Here is an 18,963-nt window from a genome sequence, read left to right on the forward strand (position 1 = left end):
GTCATTTGTCTCTGCTTTTTGTTTTTGCCATTTTTAAAATTTTTTACATAGGCATTCATCAATCTTTTCTTTTATTACATCTGAATTTTGAATCATACTTTAAAAGCCTTTTCCTGAACCTATGTTTTAGGGGAATTCATTCACACTGTCTTCTAATACTTGTATAGTTTCATTTTTTTCACATTTAGATTCCTGATTCATTTGAAGTTTATTCTTGAATATGGTGTGAGAAATGGATCTATTTTTATCTTTTTCCAAATGGCTATGTGGGTATCACAGTACCATTATTTTATTTTATTTTTTTTTATTTTATTTTTTAAAATTTATTTATTTATTTATTTATGGCTGTGTTGGGTCTTCGTTTCTGTGCGAGGGCTTTCTCTAGTTGTGGCAAGTGGGGACCACTCTTCATCGTGGTGCGCGGGCCTCTCACTATCGCGGCCTCTCTTGTTGCGGAGCACAGGCTCCAGATGCGCAGGCTCAGTAATTGTGGCTCACGGGCCTAGTTGCTCCGCGGCATGTGGGATCTTCCCAGACCAGGGCTCGAACCCATGTCCCCTGCATTGGCAGGCAGACTCCCAACCACTGCGCCACCAGGGAAGCCCACAGTACCATTATTTTAAAAATCAGTCTCTGACCAGTGATTTGAGATACCATCTTTATTATATGCTAAATTTCCATATAGAACTGGGTCTATTTCTGAACTCTGTATTCCACTCCATCCCTCCATCTGTGCTACCACCACACTGTTTAAACTCTTGGTTTTTCCACCTCTTATTTTCCATTCTTTCCATTAGCACCTTAGAACGCTTAGAACCGCAGACTGGGAAAACCTAGTGGGAACACTGGTTCTCAATGATAAACTGCTTATCGTTCACTCTGCTCTTCTGGTTCACAGCACTTGCTGAGTCCTTCCACAGGAGTCAGTGAAATGTCTAGATGATAGAGACCAGATTTTCTCAAATTCTTCACAGACCTGGAGATGGTGTAAGACTCAAACAGCTTCTACAGGTGGGACTCAAGAAAGCAAATACAGACTTCTACCACCACTTTTTCCCAGTCTCTCTAAAAGCTAATACACCACCTTCTCAATAAAACACATTTTTTAACTAGGAAGGGAAAACATGAAGCAAGCTCTTACGTCTGCCCTATTTCCTGGTCTCTGGCCACTTAGACGATGGTGCACGTGGCAGCGATTGCAGCCCTTCTACTGGAACCTCTCTGCTCTTCCAAACTGCTGCTCCTAAGTCCCTCTGCTTCTCAGGGCCCAACACCTGCATCACCCACCCCTCCCATCCTCACTCTCCCAGCAGTTTAAATTCCCAGCGACAAACACAAGGAACACAATTGCCTACCCTCCCCACTTTATAACAAACGTTTCCTGAAATATTTTATTGAAACAGGTCAGTCCTGGGAATGGGCTGGACAAGACCAATCTCTAGAAATATGCCCTTCACTGAAGATAATAAAGGAAAATAAGGCAAGATAGGAATATGAAATTGTAAGAAGCCCAAGTGAATTTCTTTGACTTGTAGAATTTCTAAGTGAATTCAACGTAACTGCAATTGGCAGGACAGCAGCTACAGATGACTGCCCGATCGGGGTCCGCTGGGGGGCAACTTGCTGCAGGGTTCTTCCCTCCTAAGGCACCCTCAAGAGAGCCTTCTAGCTACGAAAAAGGTAGAAATCCAAGTCTTTCATCCATTCAAGTATTTATGACTACTGTGGGCCTTCGGAGACCTTATCATAGAGGCAAAAAAGTTGGAACTGGCTGCACCGTGCTTAACTGGCTCTCACTGCGCACATGCGTTCACTGAGGACGGTGAACCTAGCCCCAGGCAAAAGCTCACGGCTGTGTGGAGGAGTGCAGCAGGTGCTTGCCTGAAAGGAACCCAAAGCAACCACGCAGGCTGCCTGTGATAGACCCCAGCATCCCATCCTGAGATTCCACTTCAAAAGCTCTTGGGCTCTGCTTGGCAACACTACATTTAACCCACATGATCTCTAGTAACTCCTTTGTTTTCTAGAAATTAGGCCAGGGCTCTTTAAGGTTAGCAGGAAATAGCTCCAGGCCTTGGAAGCCCAGTCCTTTCAATAGCTAAACCATCTAATTCGTTTCAGCTCCTACCCTGAACCCTAAGGGCAGGGGTTCTCAGCCAGAGTCAGTTTTGCCCCCAGGAGACATTTAGCTAGGCCTGGAAACATCTAGTAGATTTAGGCCAAGGATCCTGCTAAACAGCATACCACGCATAAAAAAGCCAGGGCAGCCTCCAAGACAAAGAATTTCCTGACACAAAGCGAGAATAGTGCGGAGGTTGAGAAACTTGGGCAGACTTTAAAAGAACAAGTAGACTCTAGAGAAACGTGTTCTGCCAGTTCCTTTCCCTGTTTCAGAAGTAGACTTGAAACCAGCTTATTTTTTAAGAAACAAAGGTTCTCCTACTTTTCCCTAGGCCGGGATAAAACAGGTACGGAAAGTATTTTTAGCACACTTAATGAGCCTGCAGACAACATTCACCCTGGCATACATTTTGAGAAGCAATTTTTTAATGCGTTAGCTCCCCAGGACACACCTTGGGCAGAAAGTTACCTGGTTCTGTTAACACCCAGGGGATAAAAAGGGGTTTCTCTTACAAAGGTCACACCCCTTGGGAGCGGCAACTTTCCTGTCACAGCAGCATGGCCCACGATGCGCAGCCAGGCCCTGAAGTGCACGACATTAGCCCTGCGTGAGGGAACTGCAGACACCCAATCATACACAGTGAAGGCTAAATATAAAGTGACCAAATATCCCTGTTTGTCCTGGAGTCCCATTTACACCACTGTCCTGACATAATTAACAGCACTTTCCTTCACTCTCAAAAGGGGCAGGAAATGTACAAGATGATCTTGTAACACCCTGTCACACCAGAGAGCAAAGAAGCTATCAAAGATGATTAGGGTTATGTTGATTTAGGAGCCAATGTGAAGAGGCTCCCACTGGCCAAAAGCGAAATGATTTGAGCATCAATAAGAATAACAACTGTGGTGGATTGGTTTAAATTCATTAATGCATTTTGATTAAAAAATAATAATAATTGATCACTTTTATAAGAAGCAAAGCCACCAGATCATTATTATTGTGAAGACAGGTAAATAAAGGGAAGAATCAAGCATTTCCTTTCCTCTATGAACTGTATCTAATAGTGAGGGGAAATTTCTTACAGAAGCTTTCCAGCTAATAAACAAAGAATCTTTTATAGAATTAATGAAATAAATGCATTTAGGCTCCCAACATCATATAATGAGAAACAACCAGACATGCCACCATCTGCAATGTGTTCTTGCCAAAGTGTGAAATACAAATCTGGCTATATACCGCTACACCTATAAGTTTTTAGTTAATCAGACGGCAGAGAACTATATTAAATTATGCCATGAGTATGCAAACAATAAAATTCAGAGTGTGAGAAACTCTACAGGATAAATAATCCAGTTGTTTCAATAAATGAATTTCAAGGGGAGGGGAATTTCCCTGGCAGTTCATTGGTTAGGGCTCCGCACGTCTATTGCAGGGGGCGTGGGTTCGATCCCTGGTCGGGGAACTAAGATTCCACAAGCCATACAGCACGGCCAAATAAAAAACTAAAATTAAAAAAAAAATTTTTTTTCAAGGGGAAAAAGGGATAGGAACTATAGATTATTAGACTTACAAGACAAAGCAACAAATTAAAATTTACAGATCTTACTTTTTTTTTTGGCTGCATTGGGTCTTCGTTGCTGCGCACAGGTTTTCTCTGGTTGTGGCGAGTGGGAGCTACTCTGTTGCAGTGTGCGGGCTTCTCATTGCAGTGGCTTCTCTTGTTGTGGAGCACGGCCTCTAGGTGCGTGGGCTTCAGTAGTTGTGGCTCGCGGGCTCTAGAGCGCAGGCTCAGTAGTTGTGGTGCACGGACTTAGTTACTCCGTGGCACGTGGGATCTTCCCAGACCAGGGCTCGAACCCGTGTCCCCTGCATTGGCAGGCGGATTCTTAAACTACTGCGCCACCAGGGAAGTCCTCTTACTTTGACCTTAAAGAAGATTTTTTAAAATTACGTGTTTTTTTTAAAAAAACATTAATTTGGAATTAAGGAACTGCTCAGTTTTTTAGGTATGATAATAGTATTGTGGGTTTGTTTTTTTTTTTTAAGAATCCTTACCATTTAGAGGTATACACTGAAATATCTATAAACAACATTTGGGATTTGCTTTAAAATACTTCAGCTGGGGAGGAAGATGAGGAGCAGGATGGGGTAGAGATAAAACAAGATTGGTTATGAGTATATAATAGTTAAAGTTGAATGATGAATACATGAGGATTCATTTATATATGTTTGAAATTTTCTATTATGAAAAATTCCTAAATAGAAAAATACAGAAAACAATATTTGACATTTGAATAGATACCAAAAACAAGGCTACTACAACTCCATGGGGAAAGTTTTCTTCTGAGACTCTTTTGAGGAACTGTCCATGAGCTTTGGTCTAAAGCGGACAGGGAAGCCCAGGTGGGAAAGACAGCAAGGCCTGACTCTTACAGAAGCTCCCTCAAGAGATCTCAACTGACTGGAAACCCAGTGTATGATCAGAGAATCTACCACTTAATTCAGGTAAACAGAAGCCCATTGATGAGCAACTCGGAGGCCATGCTGGCCCCAAACTGCCCGCCTAGCTTTGGAATACAGACCTTCCAGAAAAGGCCAAACTCAGGTCAGGTCAGCCCCCACATCACACAGACTACAGGCCAGAGGCGTAGGAAAAGCCTCTCATTGGGTTTGGCCTCCAGGTGGCTGTAAGCCTTGCCTGGCTTGCCTGGGGCGTGGGGAAGAAAAGAGCTGACTCTGCATCTGGACCTCGACGTTGCTGAGAAGTAGCAGCCCAGCATCTCAGAGCTAACACCTCACAGCGCCCTGGTCAGCCCAGCCTCGTGGGGACAACTGAAGGGCCAGGAGGTCATTCGCTAAATCAAGAGTAAACACCACGGTTATCTGCCAAGAAATGAGTGATAAAATAATGTTTTTCAAGGGGGACTGAGTAATGCAACTCTCTGTATTAAAGTCATTACCATTTACCTTATTTACAATGGAAAATGGGGGGAAAAAAATCCCAGTGAAAGAATATCAAGAGGCACCATGAGACAAATCACATCTTGCAATTACAGGACACAGTCCAAAGACAGACTAACTTACAGTCCCGTCAGAAAACTAATCACTCAGCAGCCGGCGTCCAAAGGCACAGCATTACGACACTGCAGCGTGGTCCAGGCTAGTTAGGCAGTTTCCAGAATGTCCAAGAGAAAGGAAAACCTTTAACGACGGCAAAATAATATAAGAAAGCTTAAACACGTTTACAAACACTGCATCTTCTCATTTTTTAAAAAATGTGTTTTTTTGATGCCTACAAACATCTTTGTTTTTCCTAAATTGGCACTCATGCAAAACAGACTGCTACCGTCTCATCATCTCCAGGTGGCCCTGAGGACCCCAAGTACCTCTCAGATGACAAGGACCGAGATGCACTGAGGATGGAGATGATTCAGGAACAAGAGGTAGGTGGTGGCGAATGCATTTCAGGGCCAGCTGACAGGACCGAGGCACAGGCTCAGATGCCAGGTCCAGAGGGTCCCGGGGAGCAGCCACGGGTTCCACTTTGGGTGGTTCTGAAGATCAAATACATTGACCAACACGTAAGCTCCACGAGGACAGGGATTTCCCACCCCACCTCCACACCCCGCCTATTTTATTCACTGACGTACCTCAAGCACCTAGAAGAGTTCCTGGCACACTGTCGGGCCTCAATAAATATTTGTGGAACGAGTCAAGTGAGAAAACAGGGAAGCAGCGCATTTTATATATTGTAAAGTGCCATCAAATATAGGGTATTAATACTAGTTCATCTTTTGGCCTCATTTAATTAGAATTTTATACAGACCTGGATGTTTTTTAAAATACTCTGTTTATACAGTGATCAACAGCAAAATATTAATTTCCTAACAGATGTGTGGACAGTTGTTATTGTTCAAGGAGTAATGGAATGGGGAAACTACCAACGAGAGTAGACTGTCACAGAGACAAAGGGGGCTGCAAATAAAGTAAAATAAAGGAGGCTGCCTGAGCGACCCCAGCTGGGAGGAAAAGATCGGGCACCTGGAAGGGCAGGGCAGAAGGAGCACAGAATGAGCCTGAGAGGACTTCCTCTCGCTCGGCGCTCGCTGTGAAGGGAACTGAGGGCGCTCTGCGTTACTAACGAGTCTGCTTCCAGGGCCCAATCACAAGCTCCAGGGGAATGAGGTCTCATCTGTCTCGTTCACTGCACTCCCAGGACCAGGCGCACAGTAGGTGTTATTTACTTAACAAATAAATATCTGTTAAATGGAAAAGAGAATTGGGGGAAGGAAGGGAGACAGAGCTAATGTTCTTGCAGGGACACAGCCCTCAGAAAAACGAGGTTCAAGCTGCCGACACGGGACAAGATGTCACCTTGACAACCAGACTCACTCAGGAGGTGGACGTGAACATCCACTGAAGGAGAAAAACCGGGACCTGAACTGAAACTCGGGATACCGCTCCCTCAAAAAGTGTAAGAGAAAGTACGAGCACCACTTGGGTAGGAGACGTGAGATGCTGTGCCCTCTGGCCTCTCAAATAAACCAGGCCTCTCCCTTCCCCCATGTTTGAAACGAGTGGAAAGAAAATGGGTGAAAGTGCCTCACTGCCCTCAACGTCCCTCGAAGCCCCCAACCCTTCAGTGAGTAAAGGGGGGCGCATCCTCCAACGAGGTCTCCCTCCGCCTGGTGGTTCCAGGAGGCCCCGCCTTCTCCGGCACCTTCTGTGAGCAAAAGAGGGGCATTTCGGCCGGGCGCCCTCACTGCCCTGGGGTCTCCTGGCGATGCTGCGTTTTCTGGTGCCGGTTGAGGATGGACCGCTGGTTGAAGCTCCGGCCGCAGGCGGCGCAGCAATAGGGCTTCTCCCCCGTGTGGATCCTCTGGTGCCTGACCAGCCGCTCCCCCTTGCTGAACCGCTTCCCGCACACCTGGCAGCCGTAGGGCTTCTCCCCGGTGTGGGCGCGCCGGTGCACGGCCAGGTTGGCGTTCCTGCTGAAGCGCTTGCCGCACTCGCAGGTGTAGGGCTTCTCCCCGGTGTGCGTCCGCCGGTGCACCTGCAGGTGCTGCCGGCGGCTGAAGCTCTTCCAGCAGTCCCCGCACTGGAAGGGCTTCTCGCCCGTGTGGCTCCTCTGGTGGACCTCCAGGTGGTGCCGCTGGCTGAAGGTCTTCCAGCACTCGCCGCACGCATACGGCCGCCTGCCCAGGTGGGTCCGCTGGTGCTTCAGGAGGTACTCACGCAGCGCGAAGCCTTTCCCGCACTCCCCGCAGCCGTAGGACTTGTCTTCTTCGTGGGTCCGCTGGTGTCTGACCAGATTTGAGCTCCGACTGAAGCCTTTTCCGCACTCGGGGCACTGGAAAGGCTTCCAGAAGGAGCTGTGGGTCTTGAGGTCATCAGGCAGGGGGGCAATGCTGCGCTGGGGAGGGGGCGGCCCGGGAGCGATTCCCACCGAGCTCCCGGCCTCCTGCTCACAGGTTCTTCCGAGCTCCGGGACCTGGAGAGAGGCTTCCCCAAACCTCTCTGCCGGCCCCCGAGCAGGCGGCGCCTTGGGGTCTGCTGGCTGGGTCTTCGCCTCCTTCTCCTTGCTCCCCAGGCCTACAGGACAAAGGAGATACAGACCGATACTGAAACAGATCTGAAGGTAAACTTCCATGTTAGAACCTGGCTTCTAAGGGTGTCCCACTAACAATTCCTTCTTTTTTCCTTTAACCCACAACCTCAGTACATTTGACTTTCTCTGACTCTAAAACCAGACATTCCTTTACTTCTTTCCTTCTGTTACGGACTGTTTGTGTTCCCTCCCAAATTCACAGGTTGAAGCTCTAAGCCCCCAGGTGCTGCTGTTAGGAGGTGAGGCCTTTGGGCACTAATTAGGTGAGGGCATGAGGGTGGAGCCCCCAGGATAGGATTATGTCCTCTAAGAAGAGAAGCCAGAGCTGGCTCTCCGCACACACAGAGGTCATGTGAGCATGAACCCTCATGATGGGATTAAGGTCCTTATAAAAAAAGGAAGAGACACAAGATGTCTCTCTCCCTCCGCCACGTGATGACATGGCAAGAAGGTGGCCACCCATGAACCAGGAAGAGAGGCCCTCACCAGACAACAAGTATGCCAGCAACTGGATCCTGGACTTCCCAGCTTCCAGAACTGTGAGATATAAATGTCTGTTGTCTAAGCTGCCCGTTCTCTGGTATTTTGTTACAGCAGCCCAAGCTCAGACAATCTCCATGCCCTTTTGCAGAATAGTCTGCTAAATTTTAATGCCCTCCTTCTTAACTTCCTACTAAGTCAGACTTTGCTTTCCTTCAAAATCTAACTCAATGTTTTCCTCTAAGGAACTTGCCCCGATTACTGCCCCATCCTGGGTCTCGTCAGCACATATACTCAATTAGCACCGTTTATTCCACACTTACTAACGAGTGACCTTGTTGCACGTGCTATTCTACAGTCATCTGAGATGTTCAGCTTCCCCAGGATCACAGGCCTGTTCCAGCAACGGGGAGCTCCCGGCACTTCACGTCCTCCCTCAGCTCAGTGTCCCTGCTCGCGCTGTGCCCTCCACCTCACCCTGTTTTATTAACCTGGGTCTCTGGGAGCCTGGCACAGGGACTGACTCAGGGGAGACGCTTCATGACTGCCGGATGAGTGAATGAACCCAGTCTGTAGCAGACCACCTCTACAGCGGTGTATTTATTAGGACGGAAACGCCCTTCTACAAGTCCTTCCTCTGATCCCTCTTATGCTCTCTCTAAATTAACAGTTGTTTACAGAAGATCAAGAGGAAGGGAAGGAGAAGAGAGGAAAGAGGGACTAGGGAGCAAGAAGCCAAAAAGAAAAGAAGAGGGAAACGACAGGTGATGCTTAAACGGGAAAGAGTCCTTTCAGGCAAGCCCATTAAAAGATAAAGGGAGGGACTTCCCTGGTGGCACAGTGGTTAAGAATCATCCTGCCAGGGGACTTCCCTGGTGGCGCAGTGGTTAAGAATCCGCCTGCCAATTCAGGGGACATGGGTTCAACCCCTGGTCCAGGAAGATCCCACATGCCGCAGAGCAACTAAGCCCATGCGCCACAACTGCTGAGCCTGCGCTCTGGAGCCCGCGAGCCACAACTACTGAGCCTGCGCTCTAGGGCCCGCGAGCCACAACTACTGAAGCCCATGCACCTAGAGCCCGTGCTCCGCAACGAGAAGCCACCGCAATGAGAAGCCCGCGCACCGCAACGAAGAGTAGCCCCCGCTCACCGCAACTAGAGAAAGCCCGCGCCCAGCAATGAAGACCCAACGCGGCCAAAAATAAATAAATAAATAAATAAATAAATAAATATTTTAAAAATAAAAGATAAAGGGGAAAAGGACATTTCATGCCTCGTGATGTGATAAAATATGAAGGACACAGCTCTCACTTCTGATGCATTCTTTTATTTTGCACCTTTCACAAAAGTAAGTGTGCAAAACATAAAGAGCTGAAAGAATTTTCATAATGAAGATGACCATTAAATAGTAGCCACTTCAAGAAATAACATCACTAGCACCCAGAAGCCCCTCCCGTGCCCTCCGGTGACTGGTGACACCATCCTGCCCCCAGGGTAAGGTGTTATCCAGGCTTTTATCACCATAAAGTATTTTCGCCTGTTCCCAAACTTTACATATTCGATTCACACATTGTGTCGGCTTCTTCTGCTCAATATTACGCCTGTGTGATTCACCTATATCGTGGTGTAGCTGTAGTTGCACTACATTCTTTCTCATCGGTGTATGATGTTATACTGTAAGAGTATATTACACTCTACTTATTAATCTGGCTGATATTCATCTGGGTAGTTTCCAGGTTTGAGGTGTTATGAACAGCAAATTAAAATTAAATGCAATGCATGAACCTAACTGGACGTGGGGAAATGTGAGTACGAGCTAGATATCATGTATCATGGAATTTATGTTTATTTTCTCAAGCCCAATCCTAGACAGTTGTCAATGCAAGAGCTGCAATCACATGGGAAGAACTCTCAGGAAGACTCAAGGCTGAGGCGGCTAGAGGATGCTATGCTTGGGAAGCGGACCTCCGGCTCACTCAGTCTCAGCGTAAACGTTAGGGAAGTACGTGGGTTGTTTTGAAACAGCGAGCGGATAAGAGGACAAGCATAAAGCCAGAGTCTCTAGAACAGTCAGAATGGCCAGGAGGGTGTAAAAACTTGCTGGGAACACAGTGGCGTCCTTGGCAGAGGCCCGTCCCCAGAGCCAGGATGAAGGCGCTAGGATGCTGGCACCTCCATGGGTGCCCCACGCACGGCTCCTGCGCTCTGCATTTACCTCGGAGGGGTTCCACGTCCTTTGCCATCACAGAAATCGCACATCTCTTCATCATGGGTGACAGCCTTGTACTGGACCCAGGCCTCCCGAGCCCCACCCACCCCCAGTATACTGCCACTGACACTACTCTGTGATGACCGCTAGTCAAAAATCCACATTTAACTTTACAGTCGGCCCTCCGTATCCAAGCTTCCTCATCCGCAGATTCAACCAACAGCAGATCATGCGGGACTGTAGTACGTTTTCATTGAAAAAAATCCACATGTAAGTGGACCCACACAGATCAAACCTCTGTTGTTAATGGGTCGACTGTACGATACTTTTGCATGTTTTAAGATGAAACATGTTTTAACATGTTTTAAGATGAAAAAGGACCAGGAGACGTCAGTGCAGGTGAGTGGTCAGCACATGACTTACAAAGAAGTGATGAGAGGAGGAAGGAGAGAATCAGAGGGAACAAAGGAGGGGGCCCTTCGCAGCCACGGTTCCCCTCTTCCCACCGCCCACCCCATCCAAGCCGCGGGGCTGTCACCCCTCGTCCCTAGCCCCCCCCCCCCGCAGTGTTCACCGGCTGTCCCCAGGGGGCCCTCAGTGCGCACTTCCCAGGCTCACCCTTCCCTCCTACCTTCTCCTGCTGCTCCTCCCCCACAAGCACCTTTCCTCCCAGCTCTGACCCCAGGTAAAACCCGGCTGCCACCTGAGACGCCCGGCCGGGGCCCTGCTTGCTCTGCAACACCAGCCCACACCAGCCCCTCCCACTGCTGAGATCCTACTGCAGCCCCGTGCCCTCCTGCACCCACACACTGTGGGCTCCGAGGTTTATGAACATCAGTCCTGCCCCAACACAGAACTGCTAACGTGGGGCCTGCACACAAGGGAGCGCTCCATAAACACAGGCTGGAGAAAGAGATCAGAGGATCCCTCTTTTGCTGCTTTCCTCTTGCTCTCAAGCCCTCAGTCCCCTTCGACCACAGACACAGTAGGAGCTCGTTCAGGGCATCCTAACGACCGACCTGTCTCATTTCAGCCAGAATAACTACCTCGCGTTTTCTTGTTCCTTGTCTGCTCCTCTCCTGACCCAGGAAAGCACCTCGCCCGCTCCTTATGTGCCTTGGTTCACGCGCTTTCCGCAGGCCCATTTACTCATCTGCCATGATACTCCCTTCCTTTATCGGTAGCATCAGGTTCTGAAATCTGGGGCAAGGACAAGAACCCTGACCTACAGCTTTCAAAGCTCCTCAGTTTCTTACCTCCGGGATGGAAACAGTCTTACCTGGAGGTGAGACCCCGCAGTCCTGGGGTTCCACGTACTCCCCAAGGCAGTCTATCTGGGCTGGGGTCACGTGCCTCCACTCCTCCTCGGGGAAAGCCAGGGCCATGTCTTTAAATGGGCCCAACCCCTGAAACAGCACAGGAGATGGCTATGATCCCAAGGTAGGAGCAGTGGAAAAGCAGAGAGACACAGGGGACAACACTCCAGGGGAGAACAGAGCAGGAAGACAGAAGGAACGCGGGTCCCTAGATGGTTCCAAGTGGGACCAGAAGTGCCTCCCTCTCGACAGTTTAATGGCAGAGAACGATGGACTTGTCTGAGCCACTGTACTTTTGAGCCTCTGCTGCAGCCACTTGGCTGGTACCCAACAACTGCGGCCTCTAACTTCCACTGTTCAATCACCTCCACTCGATCCTCATGTTTGATGGAGACCGGGGGCTGCTGTTTAGCCCCTCAACCAGAACTGACTTTCCCTCAGAGATAAGTAAAAACTCGGGCTGGCCCTGCCTTAAGAACAACGCTGTGTTGAAATCAGTGTGTCGTCGTCATGACACCGTGAAGAAGAACTACTATGGTAGAAGGAGAGGGTCTGACCAAATTCAAAAACTTTGATGTCCTTTCTTCATCTCCTCTAAACAATATGCTTAGGAAACAGAAACAGTAAACAGCACAGGCATCAACCCTTGCCCAAATACTGCTTTAGTGAGCTCAAACTTGAGTCACTTCTGGGAATTCCCTGGTGGTCCAGTGGTTAGGACTGTGCTTTCACTGCTGAGGGCCCAGGTTCAGTCCCTGGTCAGGGAACTAAGATCCCAGAAGCCACGTGGCGCGGCCAAAAAAAAAAACCAAAAAACTGGAATCACTTCTTTTTTCCCGCCAAATGACATCTTTTCTTCTATAAGGAGCTCTTCATTTTAAGACTCAATGTGCCCTTCAGGAAAGTGCCACAGTGGAAATCCCCCACCTCCCGGGGAACACTGGGCATCCCATGGGAGAGATTTTCACCATGGCGGGAGTGCCCCACCTGCGCTCCGGTGACCCCCATCTGTGGCAGGCCAAGAAGTGCTAACAAGGCCAAAACTCCTGCAGCGGCCACAGGAGGGGCCAGAGAGACCACTCGGCTCGGGGCTCCTGGGAGCGCCCACGCGAGTCGCTTCCCTCCTGCTGACACGGGGGGAGGATGGGGTCCAGGGGAAGAGCAGCCGCAGAAGTATCCGTAAAGCGTGTCCACAACGGGCTACTGGTCTCCCGGCCATCCACCACACCCTCCATCACACCTCTGGCACTTCCACCACTAACGTCTTCCTCCTCACAATTACCAGAGTAATACTGAGTCGATGGAGGAAAAAAAAGAAAAAAAAACAAAGAGTAATCCAAATGAGTGAACTGAGCCTCATGCCTAGACCCTAAGGCAGGGGTCCCCAACCCCCAGACCGGTACCGGACAGCGGCCTGTTAGGAACCGGGCCGCGCAGCAGGAGGTGAGCAGCGAGCGAGTGAAGCTTCATCTGCCGCGCCCCATCGCACCCCATCGCTCGAATTACCGCCTGAACCATCCCCCCACAGCCATCCATGGAAAACTTGTCCTCCACGAAACCGGTCCCTGGTGCCAAAAAGGTTGGGGACCGCTGGCATAAGGCTCAGTTCAAATTAATAACTGAGGATGTAAAGTGGAGAGAATGAAGCTGTCACATCCATCAGAACAAGAAAGGCAGAATAATCCAGCTCTGCAGATGGTGCTCTGCTGCAAGGAGAAACCACGGGGAAGGTGAGCCTCATTCGAAGCGACACCACCATCCCTGAAGAGCAGTCGCAGCTCACCTGGGATCCAGCCGGAAGGAACCCCACTGCCATCTCCTGGTCTCTGGTGCTCACTGCAGGGAGGCCAGGACCAGCCTGAAGAACCGGCAGAGCTGAGCAGGGAAATAAACCAGGAGCAGGATTAGCGCCGCCCTGCAGTAGCTCGTTCACAGGCGTCTAGTGCCTGACACGAAGAACCCCAGGAACCATAAGGAGACTCCAGACAGGTAGGTGTGGGTGGACCCTGCCCTGTTCTCAGCTGGGAAGAAGGGCCCAACCCAATATGCGCTGCCCTTCAGGGCTGTTCACGCTCCCAAGTCACACTACGGCAATAACCCCCCTTGAGATTCAGCAACCCAGTAAGTCACATATTACTTTCAGGGATTCAGTTTATCTGCCCACTTAAAAAAAATATCCCTACATGTCAGCTACATATTTCCTGGCGGTTTCTAGAAGGGATGTGAAGGAAAGGAGAAGAAATGATAAGAGAGCATGATACCAGATATCCCCCGCAGAAATCAGGAGATCGAGCTATAGAAAACAATTTCACTTCATCTGTTCCCTACTGAAGTCCAGGAAGTAGCCAGGAAAACTCAGAACTGCACGCTACAGGTAACTTAGTTTATCAACCACAGGGTTTGTAAAGGAAAGGGGAGGGGGCCGGGCACGAAGCACCCCTTTCTGTGCCCTTTCTTCCTTGCTGCTTGCATCTTACCCTGCTCCTGGAAGGCCTGCGTCCCCTCTCCAGGGTCCTGGGCGAGATGCTCCTCAGTGCCTTGGTCGAGGCCTTGAATTCCTTCCCCTTGGGGCAGCCCCCACTCGGGCTTGACCTCCACTGGCCCCAGGTGGACACTTGGTTCCCAAGGACCTCTGCAAAGTGCTGTCTCCTCCTGCTCTCCTTGCACATGGCACGGAACCTAAGAACAGGCCCCAACACCTATTAGAATGAGGCCTGCATAAGGCTGTTATGAAAGGAGTTGAATTAAAACCTAAAAAAGAGACCCACTGCAGCTGCAGGGGGGAGAAAAGACAAGCCGGCTCAGCTCTCCCCCAGGACGTGAGTGAGAAGGTGAAAAGGAGGCTAATCTGTCTTCATCAGGCGCTGAGCAACTTCTACGCATCCATATGCCATTTTACAAGGGTCCCTTCTGCCCACCTCAATACTGATCAAATTCCAGCATGAACAGTATCACAGAGAGATGTTATTGTTCTTCCAATGAGAACTTTAGCCCAAAACACTCACTATTAGAAAAAAGATTCCCTAGTTACAGATGCTGAAAGTAAAAAATACAAAGCCTAGACTGTGCAGTGAATCAGTGAGAAAAAAACTGCTCTAGAAATAGCAAGGAAAACCAGAACTCACAAGAACAGGCCTTTCCTGGTCCACTTTTAAGCTCCTTGATAGGGAGTAAAAAAACAGAACAACTCTCTTAGGACTATACAGGAAGTCAGGGGTGACTGCGGTGGGAAAAGGGAGAACAAAATGAAGACAGACTGTTACCTGCAAGCAAAACAGTAACGTTCAGTCCTGCCCTCTCTTTCCCAGATGGCAATCGGGAAACTGTACCAGAGAGGGACAGGCACATGGCCAGAGTCCCAAGGGAGCATCTGAGATGCAAAGTCACTCACTACGTGAGCCGTCTGAGCCAACGTCCCAGACGTGGAAACGGCACTGTTCCAGACAACGCTTCTCGGGAAGAATACTCACCAAGTGGAATTCCGGAATTCCCTGCATCCCCACGTGCATCTCTGCCCAAAGAGGAATGAGTCTACCAGGGCCCTTGAAATAGATCACCACTGCCTTCTTTGGACCCGAGGCTCACAAGGGAAATATGGCCAGGCTTCTGCCCTGATGACCAAAAAAGGAGCTGACAGCCCTTCGACCGGCCCTGCGTCTTCCCTGGGAATGGCTTTCCTTGCTGAAAACTCCTCTGCCCTCCACAAAGTACCCCAGATGGTCTGGGAGCAGAGGAGGGAGATTCTGCACCTCATCCACTCCCACTGCTTCCTCAAACCTCTCGCTTCCCGCACCAACAGAACGAGACCCAGATCCCCCTTCTCACCCACCGCCTTGGCCTCCAGGGCTCCCTCCGTGAAGCCCTCCACCACGGCCACAAGGGCCTTGCCGCTCTCCGGGCTGTGCTCCCGAATCCAGGCGTAGAACTCCCGGGGCAGGATGGTCAGGAACTGCTCCAGCACCAGCAGCTCCAGGATCTGCTCCTTGGTGTGCAGCTCGGGCCGCAGCCACTGGCGACAGAGCTCCTGCAGCTCCCTGAGGGCCTCCTGGGGACCTGCCGCCTCCTGGTAGCGGAACTGCCGAAACCTCAGGCGAAAAGTCTCCGGGCTGGGGCCTTCCCTTGCCCTGCCCCATGGCAACTCTTTCTCCAGTTTTACCACAGGGACACCCATTTGCTGCTGACGATCTTCTGCCATCCCTGGACACTCTTTAAGCATCTTCACATCCCCTCCCAGAAGACTGAGGGTCTGTTGGGAAGACCAGACAGACAATGAGAACAGCATAAATAAGACACAGGGAAGGTCAGGTCATCCCAGTTCTGTCTCTACATCAATGAAATTAGGACTTAGCTTCTACCCACAAATAGCTTAAAATCTCAAGAGAGAGACAACACTACAATCATAGAAAAATATAAGACAGGTTATAACTAGGTTAGTCACCAGGGCCCACTCTTCCAACACTAAGTATACATTTGACATGTATCTATGCCTGACCCACAGAAACTAGAAATACAACAGAGAACAAGATAGACAAGCTGCTTGCCCTTTGAAACTCACATACTGGTACAGCAGACAGGAAAAAAAAAAAAAAAATTAGGGAATTCCCTGGTGGTCCAGTGGTTAGGATTCCGCACTTTCACTGCCGAGGGAACAAGTTCAGTACCTAGTGGGGGAAACTAAGATCCCCGCAAGCCCCGTGCGCTCGGCCAAAAAAAATTAAACAAATAAATTTAAATTATAAATGGGGATAAGTTCTAAAAAGGAAGTAAGGAGGGTGTTAATGGGGACAATCAACTTGGAGACTTGGGGACTTCCCTGGTGGTCCAGTGGCCGAGGCTCCTCGCTCCCAGTGCAGGGGGCCTGGGTTCGATTCCTGGTCGGGGAACTAGATCCCACGTGCCACGACTAAAGATCCCCCACGTGGCAACGAAGATCCCGCGTGCTGCAGCTAAGACCCTGCGCAGCCAAATAAATAAATATTTAAAAAAACAAAAAACAAAAGAAAACTTGGAGACTTGGAGAAAGCTTTTCTGAATAAATAGTGCTTAGGCTAAGACCCAACGAATGAATGAGATGAGCCAATCATTGAAAGAGCATTCCAGGCAAAAGCCTTGGGGCTAGAAATTACTCTGCAGTCTGAGAACAAGCCCCAGTGCAGTGTGGCTTCAGCAGGGTGAGGGAGGGAAAGAGCTCAGAGGCAGGCGGAAACCACATTATCGAGGGCCTGGGCACACACTAAGAATTATGGGCTTTACTCTTATTCCTTATTTTAGTGGGGAGATACATGTTCTTCAAAGGTCACTCTGCCTGGGAAGTGTCAATAGAGAATAGATAAGAAAGGTCAAGAAGGGAAACTGCACTTACCGTGGTCCAAGCAGGAGATAAGAGACTTAGATCAGTGTGGTGACAAAGAAGCAGACAAAGTCAAGACATCTGGGAGGTAAAACCAATAGACTTGCTGGTGGCTAAGATGTGACGGTGTACTCAGCCTAAAGAAAACAACAGAACAATATATATGTATCATTACTATAATTGATCAAAAGATTTCTAACTTGTGTAGGCTTTACCATTCAGAAAACATGTGAGCACATACTCTCATTTAATACTTACAACCATCCTATCGGGTGAATACTACTTCCCCTGCTTTTCAGAAACTGAAGACGTTAAGAGGTTAGATTGCAGGCCAACGTCAGCCTCCCAAAACATACGGTATAGATGAGAAACATGGGAGGCCAAAAAGACAGAAAGGTTTACGCAGGTTCAAGTACTCATGAGAAAGAAGAGGCTTGTAGTAGACTTGGGGCGGGGGATGGGGATCACTCTAAAGGAAGCAGAGAATAAGCAATCGGCAGTTATGTACGTCCCAAGTGTCTGCTTAATATTCTATTGGAAGTTTCTGTATCTACCTATCTTTCTTAAATCTATTTACATTTTCAGTCTATTCATTTTCTCTGTTGCATCAATTGAGATTTCTCTTTCCTGGCTTTCTAGCTATTGCGTTTGTTCATGGTTGCATTTGTCGCATTATAGTACGAATGTTTACTCCTGTGTCTCCCTCCGTCTGCCAGATTCCCTTCAGTCAGGAAAGGTGCTCACTCATCTTTTACCCCTAGCACTTGACAAACAGGCGTCCTCCCATGGTTTCTTTAAATGAGCGTCTGGTTCTAAAACGACCACTTTCACTCTTCACAGTGTTCCGCTTTGGTTCAAGAGATCAGGGTCGTGGACACCCCTCCGTTAAGGCAACCCTGGCCGGGCGGGATCAGCCTGGCTCCTACCTGAGCCCAGCGCGGTGCGGCCCCCCGGGTCCCGACCCGCAAAGCCTCGGTGCCGCGGGAGTCAGCTCCGGGGAGACGCGCCGCCCGCAGCGACAGCCTCGCAGCCGCCGAGGCCCGCAGCAGGCCCACAGCCCGGCCCCAGCTCCCCGGCCACTGCCGCCCCGCAGCCCCGCACCTGTGCCGGGCTCGCCCGGGCCCGCAGCGGACCGGAAGTGGGCGACGGACGCTGTCAGACAGGTGCGTCAAGGAAAGGCCCCTTCCGTTTCCCCTCTAGGACTCTCGGAGGCCGGTGCGTCTCGATGGTCGCTCGTCCCCGGGGACCGTTCGGGAGCCCGCGGTGGACCACCAGGGGCTCCTGCCCCGCCTACCTACTCCCCTCGAGGCTCGCGGTCACCAAGCCCCTTTGCGCCTCCGTGCCTTTGCACCTGCGTTCCCCCGGTGGGAAGGACCCTCCGGACGCACCGCCGGGTACCGCGCCTCCCTCAAAGACTTTAGAGCCCTGTCGGTCGACACGTGTTTATTGCAGCCTCCGGTGCTTTGTGCGAGGGTTAGGGGCGGAGGGTGATGGAGGGTAGCACCGAGTATTGTGGGTTCACATAAGGGGTCTCCACCCTGGGTAGTGTGTGGGGGCGTAGGCGTAAGCGCTAGTCAGGGGAGCCTTCCTGGAGGACCCGGCACCTGAGCTCAGATTTGATGGATGGACCCAAGGGTGAGGTCAGGTGCCCCCAGCGGAGGGAGCACGACGAGCCCAGCAAATGGTGGGGACTGGTGGCTTTCCCGCACCCTCAGAGTCGCTAGAGCAGGCGGCTGAACTAGGTAACCTGGAGGCAATGGGAAGCCGCGGAAAGATTTAAAGGCGGGAAGGGACCGATTTTAGAAAGATACTACAGAGAAACCTGCAAGAGAGACTGAGCAAGAGGCGAGGGAGGTGGGGAGATGAGAAGACTGACTG

General features: G+C 49.9%; 1 protein-coding gene across 11 annotated transcripts; it reads right to left on the reverse strand.

Annotated features, from left to right (window-relative positions):
- Positions 1 to 641: 641 nt before the first annotated feature.
- ZSCAN25 (zinc finger and SCAN domain containing 25) lies at positions 642 to 18,288 on the reverse strand. 11 transcript variants are annotated; one of them, XM_082361379.1, is made up of 8 exons: positions 18,012 to 18,237; positions 17,344 to 17,554; positions 17,098 to 17,222; positions 15,565 to 15,981; positions 14,213 to 14,414; positions 13,519 to 13,610; positions 11,699 to 11,846; positions 642 to 7,714 (listed from the first exon to the last, which is right to left on the reverse strand). In XM_082361379.1, the coding sequence occupies exons 4-8, from the start codon at positions 15,949 to 15,951 to the stop codon at positions 6,882 to 6,884; spliced, it is 1,662 nt and encodes a 553-aa protein (XP_082217505.1). In that variant the 5' UTR covers positions 15,952 to 15,981; positions 17,098 to 17,222; positions 17,344 to 17,554; positions 18,012 to 18,237; the 3' UTR covers positions 642 to 6,881. The 11 variants fall into 11 exon arrangements, with proteins under 11 accessions (XP_082217505.1, XP_082217506.1, XP_082217502.1 ...); XM_082361380.1 differs by lacking the exon at positions 17,344 to 17,554 and having other exon boundaries at positions 18,187 to 18,288; XM_082361376.1 differs by lacking the exon at positions 17,344 to 17,554.
- Positions 18,289 to 18,963: the final 675 nt, after the last annotated feature.

This window comes from Balaenoptera borealis, assembly GCF_965194805.1.
Source record: "Balaenoptera borealis genome assembly, chromosome: 16".
NCBI lineage: Eukaryota > Metazoa > Chordata > Mammalia > Artiodactyla > Balaenopteridae > Balaenoptera > Balaenoptera borealis.